The sequence below is a fragment of the Aspergillus neoniger genome, assembly GCF_003184625.1.
Source record: "Aspergillus neoniger CBS 115656 unplaced genomic scaffold BO87scaffold_3, whole genome shotgun sequence".
Classification (NCBI taxonomy): Eukaryota; Fungi; Ascomycota; class Eurotiomycetes; order Eurotiales; family Aspergillaceae; genus Aspergillus; species Aspergillus neoniger.
In genome coordinates this window covers 1,212,991-1,232,012 of record NW_020291131.1, presented here as the reverse complement: position 1 = coordinate 1,232,012, position 19,022 = coordinate 1,212,991, and the positions used below count along the sequence as shown (strand labels likewise).

Below are 19,022 nucleotides of genomic sequence, written 5' to 3'. Positions count from 1 at the left end.
GCCTGCGGGGCCATGGCTGTCAGCAGTAGCATCGCCCCTGTCAAGCTCTCTCAAAGAAAGTCAAGCAGCCCTCATCCCATGACGGCATCCAAGAGCATCTGGAATGTCAGAGCTAGTTCGTCGTGGAGCCACGGGTGAGGATCGTCGGAGATACGAACTCGCTCTGCGAATCTCTCATAGGAGGGATCGGTTACACCATTGCATTAGTGTTGAGACCGAGCCATTACAGCCCCTCATTGCTACAATTGGCCTAATATCAATCCATTTCCTTATATTAAGCCCGTCACCCATGTCTCTTTTGGCCCTGATCATCAGTCCTCAGAACCCTCTAATCTCACTCTACTTGATTTAGTCGTTCTCATCATGTCTCAATCTATCCCCCAACATCCCGGACAGCGGGAGAACATCGAGACTCGCCTTTTCATTAACGGCGAGTTTGTCCCCTCCCTCTCCGGGTCCAAGTTCGACCTGTACAACCCGGCCACCGAGGAGCTCAGTGCCTCGGTCTATGAAGCCGGTCCCGATGATGTCGACCGCGCCGTTGCGGCCGCCAAAGCTGCCTTCCCAGCCTGGTCGGAAACGGGAGCCCTGCAGCGAGCCCACTTGCTGGAGAAATGGGCCGATCGTCTGGAGGCATGCGCTGATGAGATGTCCTATCTTGATGCCATTTGCATGGGCAAGCCCGCTTACAATGACCGTAAGCTCATTCCCTCGTCATCCCTATTGTACAGACATGCCTAACTCGTTATCAAAATCCAGACTTCGGTCGTTTCATGGCCCAGTTCGTGCGGGTATATGCCGCCAAGGCCCTAGATATCACCGGCGAATCCTCCCTGAACACCCCTGGCTTCGTTAATGTCAGCTTGCGCCAACCCTTTGGCGTGTGCGGTGCTATTGTCCCCTGGAACGGCCCCGTGGTGACCATGATCTTCAAGGCTGCCGCAGCCCTGGTCACCGGCAACACTATCGTCATCAAGTCTTCCGAAAAGGCCCCTCTGAGTTGCCTGGTGGCTGCTCGCTGTGCCCAGGAAGCCGGCTTTCCTCCGGGTGTCTTCAATATGCTCAGTGGATTCGGTCGCCCTTGTGGTGAGGCCATCGCCCGTCACATGGAGATCCGCAAGATCTCCTTCACCGGTTCGACTGCCACGGGTCGTGCCATCCAGAAGATGGCCGCCGAATCGAACCTCAAGAGTGTCACCCTCGAGCTGGGCGGCAAGTCCCCGCTGGTGATCTGGGACGATGCCGATCTGAGCAAGGCTGTTCCGGCTGCTGCCATGTCCATCCTCACTAACTCCGGCCAGGTCTGCGTTGCCAGCTCGCGGGTCTATGTACATGAGGCCATAGCCTCTCAGTTCCTCGAGCAGCTCAAGACCACCATGACGGAGATGGGCAAGAGTGGTCACCCGCTCATTCCGGGCACCACGCGCGGCCCGCAGGCCGATGCTGCCCAATTTGCGCGCGTGCAGGGCTATCTGGATCTGGCAAAGCAGGAGGGTGTCTCGGTGTACTTGGGGGGTACGCGCGAGGGCGACAAAGGTTACTTTGTGCAGCCAACCATTCTGAAGGATGTGCCGGAGGAGTCGCGCCTGATGAAGGAGGAGATCTTTGGTCCCGTGGTGGCCGTCAACACCTTCACCGACGAGGAAGACGTCATGGCGCGCGCCAACGACTCCGAGTACGGACTTTATGCTAGTGTCTACACACGGGATATCTCACGAGCGCTGCGAGCGGCCAAGAAGTTCGAGGCGGGTACCGTGGGGGTCAACTGCACCAGTCCGACCATGGCGTTTGACATGCCATTTGGGGGCTGGAAGGGCAGTGGAGAGGGACGAGAGCTGAGTCGGTATGCCACAGACTACTGGACCGAGCTGAAGTCGGTGTTGATCGCGTTGTAACTCATGTGTTTATGTTGTAACTATACTACTGTTTACTGAGAATAGGATCCTCTCTACTCGTTAACTGACAACGTCTGAGTGCTGGAATATAATCGTCATTAATCATATCATCTCATAGCCGTACATCAAGGAAAGTCTCATAAATCATCATCACAGAAAACGCCAAAGGAAAGTAGACATGTAGACATTAGAGAAACAAGGAGTGTCATTGTCGTCATCGTCGTCATCATCATATCAACCACCACGCATCATCTCCATCAAAGGTATCAAATTTTTTACAGGTGATCCGGTGCCGGCACCTCAGCCAGCGACTTCACCACCGCGCGCAACGACGGGTTCAGCTCCTCCGCTGCCGTCTCCAGCTCGCTCAGCGTGTTCATGGCCTCACGGGACAGCTGACGGATCAGGTCGTAGGTGGCCTGCAGGGCCCCCGTCTGCTGCACCAGCGACACGATCTGCCGCTTGCTCTCAATGGGCAGCACCGTGCCGGCCAGCTTCTGACGGAAGATGCCAAAGATAACCGCCCGACCAGCAGGGTCCAGGTTGCAGGCCCGGACGATGGGGTACGTCACCTTGGCCTGGTCCAGGTCCTCGCCAAACGACCGGTCGCTAGCGGTGGACTCCAGCAGACCCAAGTATTCGTGGCGGATCTGCGACAGGCGACCCAGCACCTTGGTGAAGGGCTCCAGGTCCAGGGTAGCGCCGCCCATGCTGGCAGCCTGCATGAGGCGCGTCAGCAGACGGAAGCTGGCGCCGGCCTTCTGGTCCACCATGGCCAGATACTCGGTCTCGCCAGGGCAGTGGGTCGAAAAGCGCCAGTTCAGCTCCCACGACTGGCCGACAAAGTGTGCCTCCAGTTCCTGCAGCAGGCCATCCAGCATGCCGGGGCAGTTGAGGCTGGTGACAATGCGGGCGGCACGCACAAACAAGTACGCCGCACTGTTCATGCACTGCGCGGGTCCGTACACCAGGTGGGCCGGGGTGCGTTGGTCGCGCAGAGCGGCCTGGTCCTGCACGTCGGCCAGCATGCCGGTCGAATCCTGCAGCTCGGTAATAACCTGGCGAATGAAGGCCAACGGGCGGGCGGGAACCTGCAGCCAGGCATTCAGGGAAGTAAGCAGGTCGCTGTGCAGGGTGCTGCGGGAGATCGAGCGGGCGTAGCTGCTGGGGGCCAGCAGGGCGGAGGTATCCAGATGCACGTCGGGGGTTTCCTCCTCGGTGATCAGGGGGGTCCAGACAGCCACCTCCACGGGTTCTTCACTCTCTTCGGGTTCCGGCACCACCTCAACGGGGGCAGCCTTTTCTTCCTCCTCTTCTTCTTCCTCGTCGTCTTCGGTGTCTTCGTCAGAGGAAGATTCTTCCTCGTCGGAGCCATCTTCCTCGGATGACGACTCCTCCTCTTCACTCTCCTCGGCAGTTTCGGGGACTGCGTAGCGCGGAGCATTCTTGCACCAGTAGTGGATACCAGCCAGGGAGGCGCCCAGCACCTCCATCCATTTGCGGAGTTGAGGTGCCAGGTCCGAGTTGGCCTGGTAGAGCGCCTCGCGACGGCGGACAAACTCGTGCTCGTTGTCGATGATCAGCTGCTTCGCCTTGGCGACGGCGTCTTCCTCGGACATGTTCTGGTGTTCCATGAGGAAAAGAATCACGTTGGCAACGGGGCGCTTCTTAGAGATGCGCTTCTCCTTGGGCCAGCTGTAGTAGTCGTTGGTGAAGAACATGGTGCGCTCGGCGGCATCCAATGCGTCGCGCACCACCGCCTGGTCTTCTTTTCCAAGACGAGTGCCATGCGCGAAGCCCATTAGGGTCCAGTAGACGCTGACGTCCACGTTAGCATCTCATGATTCAAACACACGATTGAAAAGGTGACTTACTCAATGCCCGCATTGAGGCGTCTCCGGGCGACATAGTCGTCGAGGTTGGCGCAGTTCTCGGCCGTGGGGACCTCCGGGGTGACCAGCCAGTTACTGCGGTAGCAGTCGATGATCTCGTGGCCATCCTTGTCCTTGTCCGACAGCTCCGACATAGCCTTTTCTAGTAGTTGTTTCCGGGCGGCGACGCGGGGGGATTCGGCGGATTCATCGGTTTTCTTGCCTTGTTGTTTGCCTAAGACGTCAGAGGTGGGTTCGGCCATGCTAGTAGATGGCAATGGGGGTTTCACATACCATCATGCAGATTACCGAGTTCAGTCAAGTACGCGACAGTCTCGAGACGTTCGGGCAGACACTCCGGGTAGAGGAAGCTAGCATAGTTGCCGACGGGGGAGGAGAGGTAGCTGGTCTGGGGCTCATCCAGGTTCAGAGCGACCGTCAAGTCCTGGACGAAGCGATCGCTGCCGCGCTGGGCGACATGGTCGTACTTGTGAATGCGCGGGGTCAGGGTGGTGAAGCAGTCCTTGCGATGCTCATCATCCTCGGGCAGCAACTGCGAGTGCGTCCATATTTCGACAGGGTCGCTGACCGTGGCAGCCTCAGATGCAGGCTCAGACTGAGCGGCCGATAGGACTTGGTTGATGGTGCTTCCCCTGCTGCGACGCCTCTTGTGGGACAAGATGTGGGAGTACTGCTTGAACATTGGGATGATTCACAACAGAACTATAAAAGAGGAACAAGGTGAAAAGTAGTGATACAGGACCAGCAATGCGGTCACGATAAGATATTCACAACGCGATCGACGCGGGATAAGTTGAAAAGGAAGAAAGGGAAGAGAGGAAGAGGGAGACGAGGAGGAGCCAGATGGAGTCTTTAATAGCACTTGAGATCGCTGGCTCATGCGCAAAAGATTGTCCACCCCTCCAGATTGGCGTCGGCGTCATGGCCTGACCAACAAGAAAAATTTTCACATCCTTATCGAAAGGGAAAACAGCATGGACCTCCAGCTGGTCCCCGAAAAGCAATGAGTCGCAACGAAAAAGCAAACGAAGAGGAAGGGAGTTGAGAAGCTGCCGAGTGGACGGGATGCAAGCTACGCGGCCGAAAAGACGCTGATTGGCGAGGGAAGGGCAGCTGTCTTGCGGCTACAGCAGTTCGTGGGTCCATTAGCTGGGATTAGCTGGATTAGCTTGCTGGGATGGAGGATTCTGCGTCTTCTTAGTGCCGTTAGGGTTTTTAGCTTGACCTCCACGGCTTGCCCGATGTGGATCTCCATCGCTGTGCCCTTCACCGCTTCATCCTCGACGCGCTGCCGGCCGTCTTTCTCATTGGGCCAACGCATGTCCACCAGCAGATATGACGATGTTTTGTCTCCGAAGGTGCGAAAGAAAAAAAAACATCTGTCCGCCGCGGGGGGCGAATATTTTGAATTTTGATTTTCCTATGTTTACTTGTCGGGCGAAAGTAGGTTCGTAGAGGGGCTAAGATGCCTGGAAAATATCGCCTGTCCCGGTGGCTGGCGAGCAGATTCAGAGTGGTGTTGAAGACTACGAAAGACTATCAAGACGGACTACAGAGTAGTCGGTTTTCAATTGATTAGGCAGTCAACAAGTCTACACTATCTAGTTCAAGAAAGGGATGATGATCGGAGGGAGGAGGAGGGGTCGATATGGCAGGCAGCACTAGAAAGTATACGTCGTGGTACAACAGTAGTTTGAGAGAGGAGATAGACTCCGCAGGATCGACAACTTTTTGATAGTTACTACATTTACACTTCCACTGCCATCCAGCCATCCAGCCATCACTCACTTTGCTTAGGAATATTTTGGTTTCGCGATGCAATCAGAATTCCGAGTTACGCAACGGCCCCACCTGCCCGAGAGGGAGAAAGCATAACAATTGATTGGATTCGATGCCATCGCGATCGCGGCAAAGACTTTGGAGGGCACTGACACTGACACTGACACTGTCCAAGTGGGCGGTACTGGTTGCCCTCGCTACCATCGCTTGGACTTGGAGAGGGTTCAAGTCATACCATGAGTGCAGATGGTGCGATCGCTCTTTAGCCTCCCATCCCTAGTCATTCATGATTATCTCGGCAGCTGCATCACTGAGGTATTTGTGGCTGGGTATCAATTCAAAGTCTATTAGCAGGTTAGAGTTTAGTTCCCCCTCCAAGATAATGAAAAATCATTGTAGGAGAAGTAGAGTTTCTGCCAGCGATCCCAGCGACAATCTCTGCAGCCTGCAAACGCTCGGGCCAAGAGGGTCCTCATTGTCCCGAGATAGCATCACTTTTTCCACAGTGGGTAATTCCAGTGAGTTCTGGGACTCTGGGACACACACAGGGAGAGGGAAAAAAAAAGAGGGACCCTCTAAGGCAATCAATCAGCCTGACATTTTCGCAGTGGAACCGGGCGTTGTTAATTCTCCGTCGGGTCTCCCATTGGAGCATGGACTGCGGATCATCGCCCTTCTCTTGTGAAATTTTGCTCTTTCTCCCTCTCTGAGGGTGGATTCCACTGGCTGTGCTTTTGGTTCTTGCATTGCATTGCTTTGCTTTGCCTTGCCTTGCCTTGCCTTACTTCGTTTTCCGTGGTCTCCTCTGGTTTGCCCCTCCCACCAAGGTCAACGATACACTTCCAAGGTAGCTCGTCATTGCCCTCGGCTGACCCCCGATCACCACCAAATCCCGGCAGGATGATTCGTTCTCAGCAGTCATTCTGAGCTAAGGAGATGGCCGTTGCACTACTTCGAACCGTAGTTAGTCATGTCAAGCTCGGCCGGCCAATCTGAAGCTGCCAACGAACTAGCTAGCAAGAGAAGTGCGAGATGGATAGCGTCCTCCTCCAGTATCAACAGTCAGAAGCGACCCCGTTGGCTGGGAATTCGCAGACGAGAGAAAAGAGTTAGGTGCAAGGTAGCCGTTCCACTGCAACAGAGTCACTTGATCAACTGTGGATAGCCGTTGAACCAGACAGCCATCCAAGAGACACAAAGTAGCGAGATAGGCAGGTCTTAACGTCTTAAAGGATGAGCCGTGGAGTGGGGGAGCTGCAACGGTGGGTTGCGATCGGCAGGCCCGAGAGCTGCAGGGCGGCAGTCTGAGGGTGTCTGATGATTGGACGTGCATTGACAGTAGACATAGTAGTAGAGTAGATAGATACGAGATAGCAAAAATAGATAGTGCAATGGACATGAAGGGCAGGGGATGAGGAGGCAAAAAAGAATGGGGGAAAAAGAAGTGCATCATCCGTGAATCGAACACGGGCCTCATCGATGGCAACGATGAATTCTACCACTAGACCAATGATGCTGGTACATGTTGGTACATGTTGATTACTTCAATATTATCCCTGAAGTAATTGATAGGTTAAGCCTCACAGTACATGGTCCAAGATGTAATGTCTCCATACAATTCATTTCACTGGATTGAGGACCTATATTGCCCCTTTGAATAGTTCGATTACGCTGCAAGGAATTACTGTTAATATTCACGCACTCTGTTCCGCCGAACCTTTGAAGCGAACGGTATATCATTGGCTGGGTCAACCCCTACTAGTAGCGAATATATATATGTCACAGAGTGACATCAAGTAGTAACATCTTCGATCGCAACTAAACGGAAACAAACTACCAAAAAGGTGAGTAGAATGTATAGGAAAGCACTTCAATACAACAAGGCAATGAGAGCTATGCGGAACAGCAAAATAGGAAGGGATCTGACAATGATGCACATCCTCACCACTGGGGACAAGACTCATATGGAAAGATAGACAGTTCTATAATAACCAAAGATGACTTTAAGCATTCCCATGTGGTTTCCTTCCAATAAACTAGAGTATTGGCTATGAGAATACTTTGGATTTTGTACTCTAAATCATTGAAGGAGGTTATATTCATATGGCAAAAGGCTAGTATATTAGACGGCAAGCAACTGCTAGAACTCCCAGAAGACAAAAAAACATAGACGAATCGTCTAGACAATCTATCGTATACACATAAATACCCACACAGTACTAGTAACTCTCCGTTTCTTCGCCTATCTTGCCAGCACCTCCTTCAAGATCGGACTCTGCGTCAGCCCATACACCCCCTCGACATACTCTCGACTCAGCGAAAACGGCGTCCCCATAACATTGGGAATCCACTTGCCCACCAGCTTCTGCGGATCCACTTCAGTCTTGGGAATACGTTCCTCCAAGAAGTTGCGATACGAGGCCACTCCCGGCCGCAGATGCGCCGAGTGAAAGGGCACATCAATGCCCTGCAGGGGAATGGTAGCAAGGCCGCGCTTCAAGGTCACTGGTGCTGGGAGTTGGCGGGCTTCCGCAATGCATTGCTCTACCAGCTTCGTCGATGCAAGGTCTGCATTACCGACCGTAGTAGCATCGGTGAATTCGTGGGCAAGGGCAGCCCCAGTAGGGGATCGCGCAATGGTGTCGGTAATGACGGCCAGGGCATGAAGGTTCTCGAGCTGATATCATAAGCGAATGTACCTACGTCGTTTGACAGAAATTGAGACTCACCGTTCCAGCACACACATACTGCTCTCCGTCGACGTTGAAGTTGACAATCTCGAGTAGGGCGTGCGTTGTCGTGGCGATCTGCGACACAATCTGCCTCAAAGCCTTTTCCGTGAAAACTAAAGCATTGTCAGCATTAACTCTAAACCCCCCACCCAAACAAAGTAGCAGTGAGGGTATACTTACACTTGCCTACACGAGCCGGGTTTACCGCCGCCATGGAGAAGTTGGTCCGTCCCTGATCATCGCGCTCAATGGCCACCTGCATGGCCAAACCCCGATAGAAGACCACTCGCAGCAGATCCGTGAAAGGCATAAATTCGCCGAAGGACGCCAATGCACCATATTCGCCCAGGGAGTGTCCTGCAAACGCTGCGTCCTGCTGAACAACTCCCCGCTGCCGGAGATCCTCGACCGCTGCACGTTCCAATAACAAGACTAGAGGCTGCGCGAATTGCGTCGAGAACACCAATCCCCGCGGATCCGCGAATGTGTAGGAAGTGGACTTCGGCGTGAGTTCCGGAAGAATAGGCTCCTTTACCACACTTCCATCGGCCCTGTACGAATCGATGGTCATGGCCATGTAGTTGGCCTTGATCTGGCGTCCGCGTTTGCCCCGGAAGTGCACCGTCAAAGCGGTTGGATTCTGGCGGACGAGCTCAAGAACCGACCATCCTAACAACCGTTATTAGCTTGCTGTATGAGATATTAGAGATACAAATATGCACTTACCGTAAGTCTCGACAAAGAATTTGTCTGCTGCGTCCCAGATGGCCTGAGCAGCCGCACTGGACTTGTACAGACCCATCCCCATACCTGGTGACTGGCTGCCCTGTCCAGTAAAGACATACACCGTCGAGGGCTGATCCACCTCAGCCTCAGCCTGAATGACTGCTTCATCCGTACCAGCTTTGACGGCCGTCACATTCAACAGTAGCCGTCCCTCAATCATGGCGACGTGCTGCACGCGCACATCAAGCCGGTCACTGGGCAGCACCATGCCAACAAACGAGCAGGCCCAGCGTCGGAAACGTGTCAAATCACCCTGCGCCGCACAGCGCTCAGCTACTGCACGCACCACCGCCGAAGTGTACATGCCATGAGTAATAGTACCAGGCAACTCGACATACTGGGAAAATTCGGACGAGATGTGGATGGGATTGAAATCCTTGGAGAAGGTGCTATAGCCCGCATTGGATGCGGGGATCTGTACGCCCTCAGAGGTCTGGTTCAGGTCCTGAGTTACCTCGAGTGGCTTGCGAGCGACCAGTGGCTGACCACGCCGACGTAGGAAGTCCGACACCGGGTTGGCCTTGCCGTCGCGAGCTTCGAAGGATACCCGACCGATGGGCGTTTGCTTGCCATTCCAGGAGCGGAGGGCGACTGTGCCACTGGTTTGAAGTGTCTGGAAGGTTGTTTGATCCTTCCAAGTGATGGACGTCTCTAGTCGGAAGCAAAGCGTCTTGCCGACGATCGGGGTCGCGGGTTCATTCAGCTGAAGCCACGGTCGGGATCGGAGCAGCTCCTCATCTACGGGAGTAGAGACTTCGAGCAAGGTCTCAGGCTCGGTGACGCGTTCAAAGCAGGAGGCATAGTCGGTGTAAGTTCCGCGCATGAAGAAGGAGGAAGTGACGAAGGCGATGGGCTCACCGGCCCGTTCAATAGTGGCCCTCACAACGATCGACTTGCCCGTCGGCTCAATGGTGATGGACTGGATCTGACTACTCGAGCGCAGGATATCTCCGACCTGGAAAGGTGTCGCGGAGGGCACATACTCGATGTCGTTGGAGCGGTGCACGAGACGCAGAAGATCCCCTTCAACTCCCGCGCAGACGAGTGGCTCGACTAGCGGTTCCCAGGCGATCACAATAGCGATGTCCATGGGAAGGGATGTCGGTCGGATTCCCGTCGGCGAGAGACCCAACGTCTGGTACATGTCCTCGAGCAGGTCGTGAGTGAGGGTTATCTCAGGTCCATGGAAGGTAGAGTGGCTATCCTTAGTAGAACCTGCCGATTCTCCCAGCCAAAGGTTGCGGTAGAAGGTTTTGATGCGGTCATTGCGTCCGTCAACAAGCTCCTCCAGTGCTGGAGACAATCCGGAGGAACGAGCCTTGTACTGGAGCGAGAGTACTGCAGGGGCAGCGGTAAAGCTGCTGGGCTGATGAAGGTCTACAAAGATGGTCCTAGTGGTGTCACAGCGGATGCTGATTACTGGCTGCTCCGTGCTCCTCTCAGAGAGCACAATGCGCTGCTCCGAGGGCTTGACAATCAATTTCTGACCTGGCTTTACGGCCAGGATGCTGCGGAACGAGTTCTTTTTGCGGATACCAGCACGGATGATCGTAGGTGTCTCGAGGAGGTCACGTACCCAGCCAAAAGGTTCGGCTGTCACCAGATCCAGCGAGCTCACTTCAAACGAAGTTTCGGGTTGAGTATGGCTACTAGCGACAGCTGGACCGGCAACTTTAGGCACTCGCTGGAGATCACCATGGTAAAACTCCTGCAGAGCCGCGTGGATGTGAAAGGTCGCGATGCCGTCGAGAATCTCCTGGGCTGATTCGTCTCTGCTGGTGGCATGGCGAACGGCGACAGGGCCATGCAGAATGCACACGCGCTCGGGGTCCTGGCCTATGACAGCGTCAAGGTCTTCTGACTGCCACAGCGAATCCTTCTTGAACCAGGTTTCGAAGTTCTCGTCCAAAGCAGGAATGAAGTTGACAGGCTTCTGCCCACGCGCCTGGCAGCGTCGCAGAAAGAAAGCCGCATCGTCGGGATGCAGGCGTTGCGTGGCTGCTGCCGGACACTTCTCGGTCAGCACCTGCAGGAAGCTGGCTGGTACATCCAGCAGTCCTAAGTCCAGTTCCACAGAGGGAGCAACTCGTTCGAGGGTGCGAACTGCCACATCTGACACCAAGCGCTTGTACGACGGATGAATCCAGCGCTGCTGATGAGCCACGTACATCAGCTCGACCATGCGGCTCAGTACTCCGGCATAAGTCATGTCTGCCAGGTCAATCGGCTGTCCACGGGCATCCTGACCAAACCAGGGTTTGGCATAATCCTTGTTCAGACGGGCGATAATCTCCGTCTTGCGTTTGGCCAGCTCCTCGACCATCTTGGCACGAGGGTGGCGGAACAGCGTCTGATCAAAGTCGGCCCACAGCCGGACCCCTCGTGTAGCGACCTTGTGGATAGGCTGGCCCATCTCCGACCGAACTGTAATGATGCCGCCCGCGCTGCCCTTGTAACTCTTTTCCCACTCGCCATCAGGAACACCAGGTGTGGTGGCGAGCAGCTGCTTTACTGCTGGACTGGTGTGGGCTTCGCGACAGAGCATCATGCGGCTGCCCAGCAGGATTCCGTCAAAGGGCATGGCGGGATAGCCCCGAGCAACTGACCACTGGCCGGTCAGGTAAGGGTAGGTATCGTCTCCAGCACCAAAGCCACTGCCTGCGACAAGACAGATGTTATCACGCTTGCGAATTTCTGCATAGGTTGCAAAGATGGGCGCGTGAAAGTCCTCATAGGAGTGATGGCCGCCTCCCCGGCCTCCTGTCCACTGGAGCCCGATAGGGAAGTTTGGCCTATCATCAGCAATCTGTAGCACAGCATTGATGGCATCAACTGATCCAGGTTTGAAGGAGATGTGCTTAATGCCAAGGTCGTCAATGTATTCGCGGGCAACTTCGAGCGATGGCACACCGGCGCCAATGGTAAGCCCGTCAATGGGCACGCCCTGGCGGATGAGCTTGCGGATCAGCCGTGTCTGCCAAGCGATCGCCTTGGGATTGACATAGATGAGGTTGCAGGTGATGCCGCGACCAGGGGGAATGGCGGCAGCGATCTTCTCGATGGCGACGCGCATCTCGTCTTCGGTGTGGTAGCCTCCGCCGGCCAGCTCAATAAAGTAGCCGGCATTAATGACAGCAGCCACGAAGTCCCAGGGCACAGTAGTGGGCGTCATACCGGCGGTTATAATCGGGGGTACTTGCAGCAGACGACTGAGCTTTGTATCGAGGATCAACCGGCCGTTGGCTGTTTGCACCAGGCGGGGTTGATATGCGTCCGCCCAAGATGAAGGAGCCGGGCGGAGGGTGGATGCAAAGAGGTCTGCCTGGCTACCGATGTCGGCACTGGAAGGCTTAAGCTCGCTGGCAGCGATTATCTGCTGGCCATACCCCTGTCTAATCTGCTTGACTAGCTCGCTGAGGCGACCGGCTCCGAGAACGAGGAAATGGGTGGTGGTTGCGTCGGCCAACAGACGGGGGAAGTCGACCGGCTCGGTGGTGATGGCATCCACGAGGGCTTTAATAACATTGGAGTGAGGGTTGACTCGGACATCCTGGCCCGTAGCGGTGTGCAAAACAGGTACCTGCAGTTGGTCTGCGGAAAACGCTCGATCGGCCAGTCGCTCCTTAATACGCTGGGAGGCCGTCTGTAGGTAGGGAGTATGAAAGGGAGTGCTGATTGGGAGGAACGAGTGCGTGACCACAGGCTTGCGTTGGCTGAAGGGGATGCGAGTCTGATCCTTTTCCCCAGCGGCTTGCAGCTCGGCCAGGATGTGGCTGAGACCGCACAGCGACGCTGCGGGACCTGCGACAATGTGGTTGGTGCGAGCGTTGATGAGGGCAATATGCAGCTGGCGCGAACCAGGGAGCACCTGATTGCATTGAGTGAGAAGCTTTTCCAGTGCTGGCCGCTCCAGTCCTCGAACGGAAAGCATGGGCGAGGGGACTCCATGCCCTTGTTCTTTGGTCTGCTCAATAAGCTCGGGCGCGATGAACAACTGAGGGGCATCCTGGTGACTCTCAAAGCCAATCCAGAACAACAGCTCCACAGCTAGCCGGGCGTTGTCGTAGAACGAGGCCCACGAGTCAGCACGAGCTACAGCAGCGGCGACAACGATGCCCTGAGAATGGCCAGAGATGGAATGCATCGAGTTGGCCACTTGACCGGGGGTCTGACCCAAAACATTGCAGATGATGCAGTAGTGGGCGAGATCGAACAGTCCTAGAACGGGCAGGCTGACAGGCGCGCCGCTGACATAGTCCTCATTGAGGGTTATTGCACCGGCTAGCCAGGTGTTCAAGTCAATAGAACGACCGCGAAAGTAGGATTGTGTGTCCGGGCGCTGGGATAGAGAAGACAGGACAGGGCCACACTCTTGTATGAGCTGGATGAGTATGGGGCGGTAGGTGGTGTACAGAGACCGCAACTCGCGCACGCACGATGGATTGGCCGTTCCTTGGCCGCCAAAGATGGTTGTGACGCGGGAGGTGCCTGTCTGGGCGGACTTGAACAAGGCACTGGGTGAGTTGGATATTGGCTGGCCGGTAAAGGCTGCGGAGGCATAGTAGTCTCGAAGGGCAGTCTTTTTGGCACCAAGAGCGTCGGGCAGGATGGTGACAGCCGTGTGAATGTCATTGCCAGACAGATACCGAGACTCAAAGGCCCTGATAGCTGTCTGGACTGCTGAAGCAGGGGCCTTTTGACGGGTCAAATGGCCGAGGAAGGACAGCGTTAGACTGAGAGGAGAGAGAGAGTCGTCGGCCAGCCAGCTGGCGCGGTAGGGCTGCAGCGTGGTAGCCACCGCACTACTGACAGGCAGCGTGGCAGTGATCTCGCCATGCGTGAGGGTAAAGGCCACGGAGGGCTCATTCCCAGCGGGCGAGGATGAAGAGTTAGGATGAAGCTCGGTTGTCGCGGTCATGGTGGGTGACTATGGCGACATTTGGTCGAGATAACAACGACCTGGGCAAGAAAAAGAGGCCAGAGAGAGATAGACTATGTGTTAGAATATATGTCTCACTTCATTTTCTCTCACGTATGTGATGGCTGACTCAGAAAGACCAAATCCTGCCGACTGAAAGCTGTTCGGCGGCCAAAACATATCGCAGCAATTCATTCGGTGTTGCTGCACAGTCCCATCCGGCGGCCGAAACCCGAACAGCGCCAGGATGGAGGATCCGGTCCGCCACTGCCTGAAGGCAACATTCATAAAGTACTTGAAAGGTGACAAGTGATTTATTATGAAAAGGGAAGATCTGCTGCGTTTTCTTATCATCCAATCGGTATCCGTTCAGCATGACTGTCATTCCTGCCGCCGACGACAATTCCCGCAAGCCCTACGATGCCGTGATCCAGGCCATCGTCGACTATGTCTACGACTACCAGATCACCACAGACATTGCCTGGTCGCGGGCCAAGGTCGCCTTAATGGATGCCCTTGGTGCTGCCCTCGAAAGTATCCATACCAGTCCACAATGCGCTCAGCTTGTTGGACCGGCATTCCCCATCGCCCCAGCCACCTCGGGTTTGTTCCGGTTACCGGGAACAGCCTACCAGCTGGACATCCTCAAAGGAGCCTTTGATCTGGGGGCCATGATACGTTACCTCGATCACAATGACGCCTTCCCCGGTGCAGAATGGGGACATCCTTCGGGTGAGCTATAAACTACTACAGCAATTGTCAAGCCACATGCACTAATATTGTTGGATCAGATAACCTAGGTGCGATCCTGGCCGTCGCAGATGTCCGTAGTCGTGTAGCCCTGGCAGAGGGCGACCCCGACAGCATCGTGACAATGCAGCAGGTTTTGGAGGCCATGATCAAGGCGTATGAGATTCAGGGCTGCTTCCAGATTAAGAATGCCTTCAACAAGGTCGGGTTGGACCACACAATCCTTGTCAAGATTGGCGCAACCGCCGTGTCGGCCTGGCTGTTGGATCTTCCCCGCGAGCAGGCCCTCAGTGCCGTCTCTCACGCCTGGATGGACGGCCATCCACTCCGCGTATACCGCCAGGCACCCAACACTGGTCCGCGCAAAGGATGGGCAGCTGGCGATGCTTGCATGCGGGCTGTGCACCTGGCACTACTAGCCAAGGCCGGACAACCCGGTGCTAACACGGTGCTGACCACACCCCGCTGGGGCTTCTATGATGTCCTGTTCAAGGGCCGGGAGTTTGACCTTCCCCAGCCATTTGGCACGTGGGTCATTGAAACCGTGCTATTCAAGGTGAACACTGCCGAGGGCCATGGCATGACAGCGGTGGAGGCCGCGCTGGAAGTCGCCAATACCCTGCGGGCGCGTGGACTCGACCCAGCCAAGGATATCCAGTCGATCCACGCCAAGACTCAGGCTGCTGGTATGACAATCATTAACAAGGGCGGAGCAACATTGCACAACGCCGCAGATCGTGACCACTGTCTGCGGTACATGGTAGCTGTGGTGCTGCTGAAGGGAGCGCAGGTCGAGACGGCCGACTACCAGGACGACAGTCCCTGGGCGACAGACCCGCGCGTCGATGCACTGCGTCAGAAGATCACAATGGCGGAAGACCCCAAATACACGGCTGATTATCATGACATGGCGGTGCGCAGTGTGGCGAACTCGCTCACCGTCACCCTGACGGATGGCACGACGCTGCCCAAGGTACTAGTAGAGTATCCGCTGGGACATGTTCGTCGCCCCGAGACGCCACAGGAAGTTTACGCAAAGGCGGAGCGGAATCTGGGATTGCGACTGTCGACCGAGAAAGTGCAGCACATCCTGAAGACGGTGGCATCGGAGGAGTTTATGTCGCTACCGGCATGTCATTTTGTGAACTTGTTCAGTTTGTAGCCGAGGAATGTACGGAAATATCTACCTTAGACACTTTTGATGAATGTGTGGTTCAAGTTTATGTCTAAATGATCTATCTACCGATCTATCTATCACAATACACGTATGCAATGAAACAAAATAACAAGATAATAGTGCCAGCCAACCTTGCAATGCCGAATCCCAGTATTAAAAAAAAAATCCCATGCTAGATAAACATTCAAGTAACAGCGTAACAGCGTAAGCGTCAGAATAGGACGAGACAGTTCACTGCATCAGCCCCAAAGAAGTATCCGCGCCGGCAAACGGGTCCAGCAGATTGTCAAACATGACCGGCCCACCATCCGTGAAGATAGGATCGCTCAGCGAGAAGGCCGGTGCAGCGGAACCTCCCGCATCGAGGAAGAAGGAAGGATCCGGATGCGTCGATAAATTACTGGAAAATTGGGGCGCTGCTGGCGTTGTGTCCCACCCGGCATCGGCTGCCATGGCACTCAGGTCCCAGAAAGGGTCCGGCAATGTCGGTTGATCCACCTGGGACTCGGCTACATCGGGGGGCTGGTGGAGCCGAGTGACAACCTGATAGCAGAGAGCACTGACCTCGCGCACTCGGGCCGTATACGAAGTTGCTGTTGTCTGTGCGGCCAGACTGTCCGCGCGCGCCGCAAAGGATGTCAGGAGCGCCACATCCGACGCATCCGCTTGGGGGTGATCCTGCAGCACCCGAATATACACCTCGAGGAAGGGAATAAGGGAATAGTTTAGTGTTACGCTGGGGGAAAGTTAGTATGAGTGGACTAGGAGGGAACAGTCTGCCGTGAAGCCGACATACCTGGCGAACAAGGCGTAGCCAACGCGACGTCCTCCCAGGTGGTCACAATTGCACAACTCCTGAAGCAACTGCAGACCTGCACGAGCGTGGATATACCGAAGGGACCGACTCTCCGGCCCATTGATGCGGCGTTGCACGAGAACTCGACAGATATATAATGCGTACTGCAATTCCGCGGCCGCCAGCATCTGGGACGCCTCTGGTGTGCCCGTAGGTTGAAGGGCGTGTTCGTGCTGTACCGCCCAGTCCTCTATCCGACGGCTCAGTTGGATAGCACGGCGGGAGATTTGCTCACGGCCACGCCGCGTGCTGCGGGCTGAATGTAGGCGACGATACAACTCTTCTAGGATGGTGGCCAGCATTATGCGCGCCGTGAACTGATCCTCGATGAGTGACCCACACTTGGAACTGGGAATTGGGATGGCACAAGCATAAGAAGGGAGGAGACACGGTTTGCCAGCCGCCAAAGCCGCATGCTTCTATACTCTAGGTCAGGCAAAGATCTTGTATCAAGGCTGAAGTGGACACTAACGTCAATGATGAACAGGCACCAAAAAAGGCGGCGACGCTCTGCTTCCTGTGGAGCACCTGCGGCAGTCTGGTGCAGCCCGATGGTGCGGGCCAACTGGCAGGCCTGCGCAAATACCGTCTCAAACATTGTCAAGCTAAAGTATCGGAGTGCTACCAGTGCCTGCAGACGTGAGAATGGGGTTTAAGTTAAGCGGATTGGAGGTTGGAGCATACCATACTAAACAAGCTCTGGACGTTGGCGAGACGTGGTTGCAGGAGGCGCTCAAAGTTATTATAACAGCGGCGGGCATTGAGCAGAAGATGCACCACCAAACCTCGCTCCAGAGTACTATCTCCTGTATGTCCTCCTGGCTGTGCGGCACTCGACTTGGCCTCAAGGGTGTGCAGTAGGATACTATTGAACGAACATACCCAGGCCAGGTCGGGCCCATCGCTTCGCGGTCCATACTGTTGTTGAATGGCATCAAGCACGCTTTGTCGGTCATACAGAGGGAGAAAAGGATTTAGGTCGGTAAAGTAGGCTTCCACGAAACCTTCTAGCAGAGTACGTGGAGGTAGTGCCGGCGGGAGATCGTCGTACTTGGGCTCAGTGACAGGAGGAGGACCGGTGACCAGCACTTGGAAGAGCTCGTTGGCGTCCACCAAATACGCTTCCAGGGGCGTTGATCGGGTCAGGGTCTCGCTCATGCGCGGACTCACTGGCTTGGAGCCGTTTTCTGTTGATGGAGTTGACGATATCAGCTGGTTGCCCGCAGCCTGAGCCTCAAAGTAGAGCGATGTCACCGGACTGCTGTAGTGTAACGGATCCGCCTCAGGATCTCGTTCACCGTGAGCAAGCAGATCAAACGAGCCATCTGACCAGCTTTCCTCAGACTCGACCGAGCCCCGGCGAGACTCTTCTCGGTCCGCATGACCCTCTGAGCCAGACCGAGACGTGGTTTGGGTTGGAGTGCTGTCTCGCGTGGTGTTGGCAGCTTCAACCACTGACAAGCAGCGAAAGAGAGCCTCTTCAATCTTGCCTAAACGACTGCCCAAAAGCTCCACATCACTCACACTATGAGAAAAGCTTGTCAGACGGGAAACACCCGACCAAAGTTCACCCAGGCAGCACGGACCATCAAGGGAGGTGAGAGGGGCCACTTACAGTTTCTTGGTATGGTTGATGCGCTTGCCCTTGTTGGAGAATTCGCAGGGCAGATTAGATGCTCGACAGCTTGAGCACTTGGGATACTCTTTATTGCAGCGCACTTTGCGGATTCGACACTCATCGCACGCTGGGCTCAGCGACCCCGTCTGCCGGGGTCGATTTTTCTGGACAGAGACACTTGATGCGCGGGGAGCAGTCATGATGTTCACACAGGTCGCCAGCTTGCTTGGTTGGCAACACTCCGACAGAAGGATCGCGATTTACGATGCACTGATTCAGGGAATACGAGGAGAGCTTGGCTGCCATGTACCTGACACTTGGGGGTCCGCTCAACAGGCCATGCACCGGCTGATATACCAAGACTGAAGGTATCTTTGGGCAACACGCAAGGACCACTTAGACCCGCAGCCCGTTATCGGTAGAGAACCACCCCAACCTACTCCAACCTACTCCAGTGTCACACCAGGCTCATCAAGCTTCCTCATTCTCTTGGATGGCGTCTTGCAGAAGGCGATCCTGGTGGGCGGAGGATTCCTAGCGCTGACCTCAGCGGGAGGACTGTCAGCCTCTGATAGCTCCGCGTGCTTGAGGGGGTGATCCTGTCTTTAGAATCCTGCAC

At 55.3% G+C, this 19,022-nt stretch overlaps 5 protein-coding genes and 1 non-coding gene across 6 annotated transcripts; 2 read left to right on the top strand and 4 right to left on the bottom strand.

Moving 5' to 3' along the window:
- Positions 1-317: 317 nt before the first annotated feature.
- Positions 318-1,955, top strand: BO87DRAFT_403673 (aldehyde dehydrogenase family protein). Its single transcript, XM_025625795.1, has 2 exons — positions 318-697; positions 760-1,955. The coding sequence occupies exons 1-2, from the start codon at positions 364-366 to the stop codon at positions 1,893-1,895; spliced, it is 1,470 nt and encodes a 489-aa protein (XP_025484393.1). The 5' UTR covers positions 318-363; the 3' UTR covers positions 1,896-1,955.
- A 21-nt stretch (positions 1,956-1,976) lies between these two features.
- On the bottom strand, positions 1,977-4,736 carry BO87DRAFT_350487 (geranylgeranyl pyrophosphate synthase). The gene is made up of 3 exons (XM_025621077.1): positions 4,061-4,736; positions 3,770-4,001; positions 1,977-3,713 (listed from the first exon to the last, which is right to left on the bottom strand). Exons 1-3 carry the CDS (start codon positions 4,467-4,469, stop codon positions 2,171-2,173), a joined length of 2,184 nt encoding a protein of 727 aa, XP_025484392.1. The 5' UTR covers positions 4,470-4,736; the 3' UTR covers positions 1,977-2,170.
- Positions 4,737-7,011: 2,275 nt separating this feature from the next.
- Positions 7,012-7,082, bottom strand: BO87DRAFT_t37. Its single transcript has one exon. It is a non-coding gene; the product is annotated as a tRNA-Gly (tRNA).
- A 676-nt stretch (positions 7,083-7,758) lies between these two features.
- Positions 7,759-14,002, bottom strand: BO87DRAFT_326168 (fatty acid synthase subunit beta; the record flags this gene model as incomplete). Its single annotated transcript, XM_025620131.1, has 5 exons — positions 7,759-8,243; positions 8,296-8,411; positions 8,479-8,967; positions 9,025-13,632; positions 13,675-14,002. 5 exons carry the CDS (start codon positions 14,000-14,002, stop codon positions 7,809-7,811), a joined length of 5,976 nt encoding a protein of 1,991 aa, XP_025484391.1. The 3' UTR covers positions 7,759-7,808.
- Positions 14,003-14,376: 374 nt separating this feature from the next.
- BO87DRAFT_443435 (2-methylcitrate dehydratase) lies at positions 14,377-15,934 on the top strand (the record flags this gene model as incomplete). The annotated part of the gene is made up of 2 exons (XM_025628099.1): positions 14,377-14,734; positions 14,794-15,934. 2 exons carry the CDS (start codon positions 14,377-14,379, stop codon positions 15,912-15,914), a joined length of 1,479 nt encoding a protein of 492 aa, XP_025484390.1. The 3' UTR covers positions 15,915-15,934.
- A 119-nt stretch (positions 15,935-16,053) lies between these two features.
- On the bottom strand, positions 16,054-18,603 carry BO87DRAFT_443431 (Zn(II)2Cys6 transcription factor; the record flags this gene model as incomplete). Its single annotated transcript, XM_025628098.1, has 5 exons — positions 16,054-16,665; positions 16,726-17,204; positions 17,258-17,416; positions 17,470-18,310; positions 18,401-18,603. The coding sequence occupies 5 exons, from the start codon at positions 18,601-18,603 to the stop codon at positions 16,161-16,163; spliced, it is 2,187 nt and encodes a 728-aa protein (XP_025484389.1). The 3' UTR covers positions 16,054-16,160.
- Positions 18,604-19,022: the final 419 nt, after the last annotated feature.

Excerpts from the sequence above, each read along its gene's own strand:
- BO87DRAFT_403673 (XM_025625795.1), top strand. The coding sequence starts at position 364 with ATGTCTCAATCTATCCCCCAACATCCCGGACAGCGGGAGAACATCGAG. Across the intron at positions 698-759 it reads CAAGCCCGCTTACAATGACC|ACTTCGGTCGTTTCATGGCC; the intron begins GTAAGCTCATTC and ends ATCAAAATCCAG.
- BO87DRAFT_350487 (XM_025621077.1), bottom strand. The coding sequence starts at position 4,469 with ATGTTCAAGCAGTACTCCCACATCTTGTCCCACAAGAGGCGTCGCAGC. Across the intron at positions 4,002-4,060 it reads ACTCGGTAATCTGCATGATG|GCAAACAACAAGGCAAGAAA; the intron begins GTATGTGAAACC and ends CTGACGTCTTAG. Across the intron at positions 3,714-3,769 it reads CGCCTCAATGCGGGCATTGA|CGTCTACTGGACCCTAATGG; the intron begins GTAAGTCACCTT and ends CGTGGACGTCAG.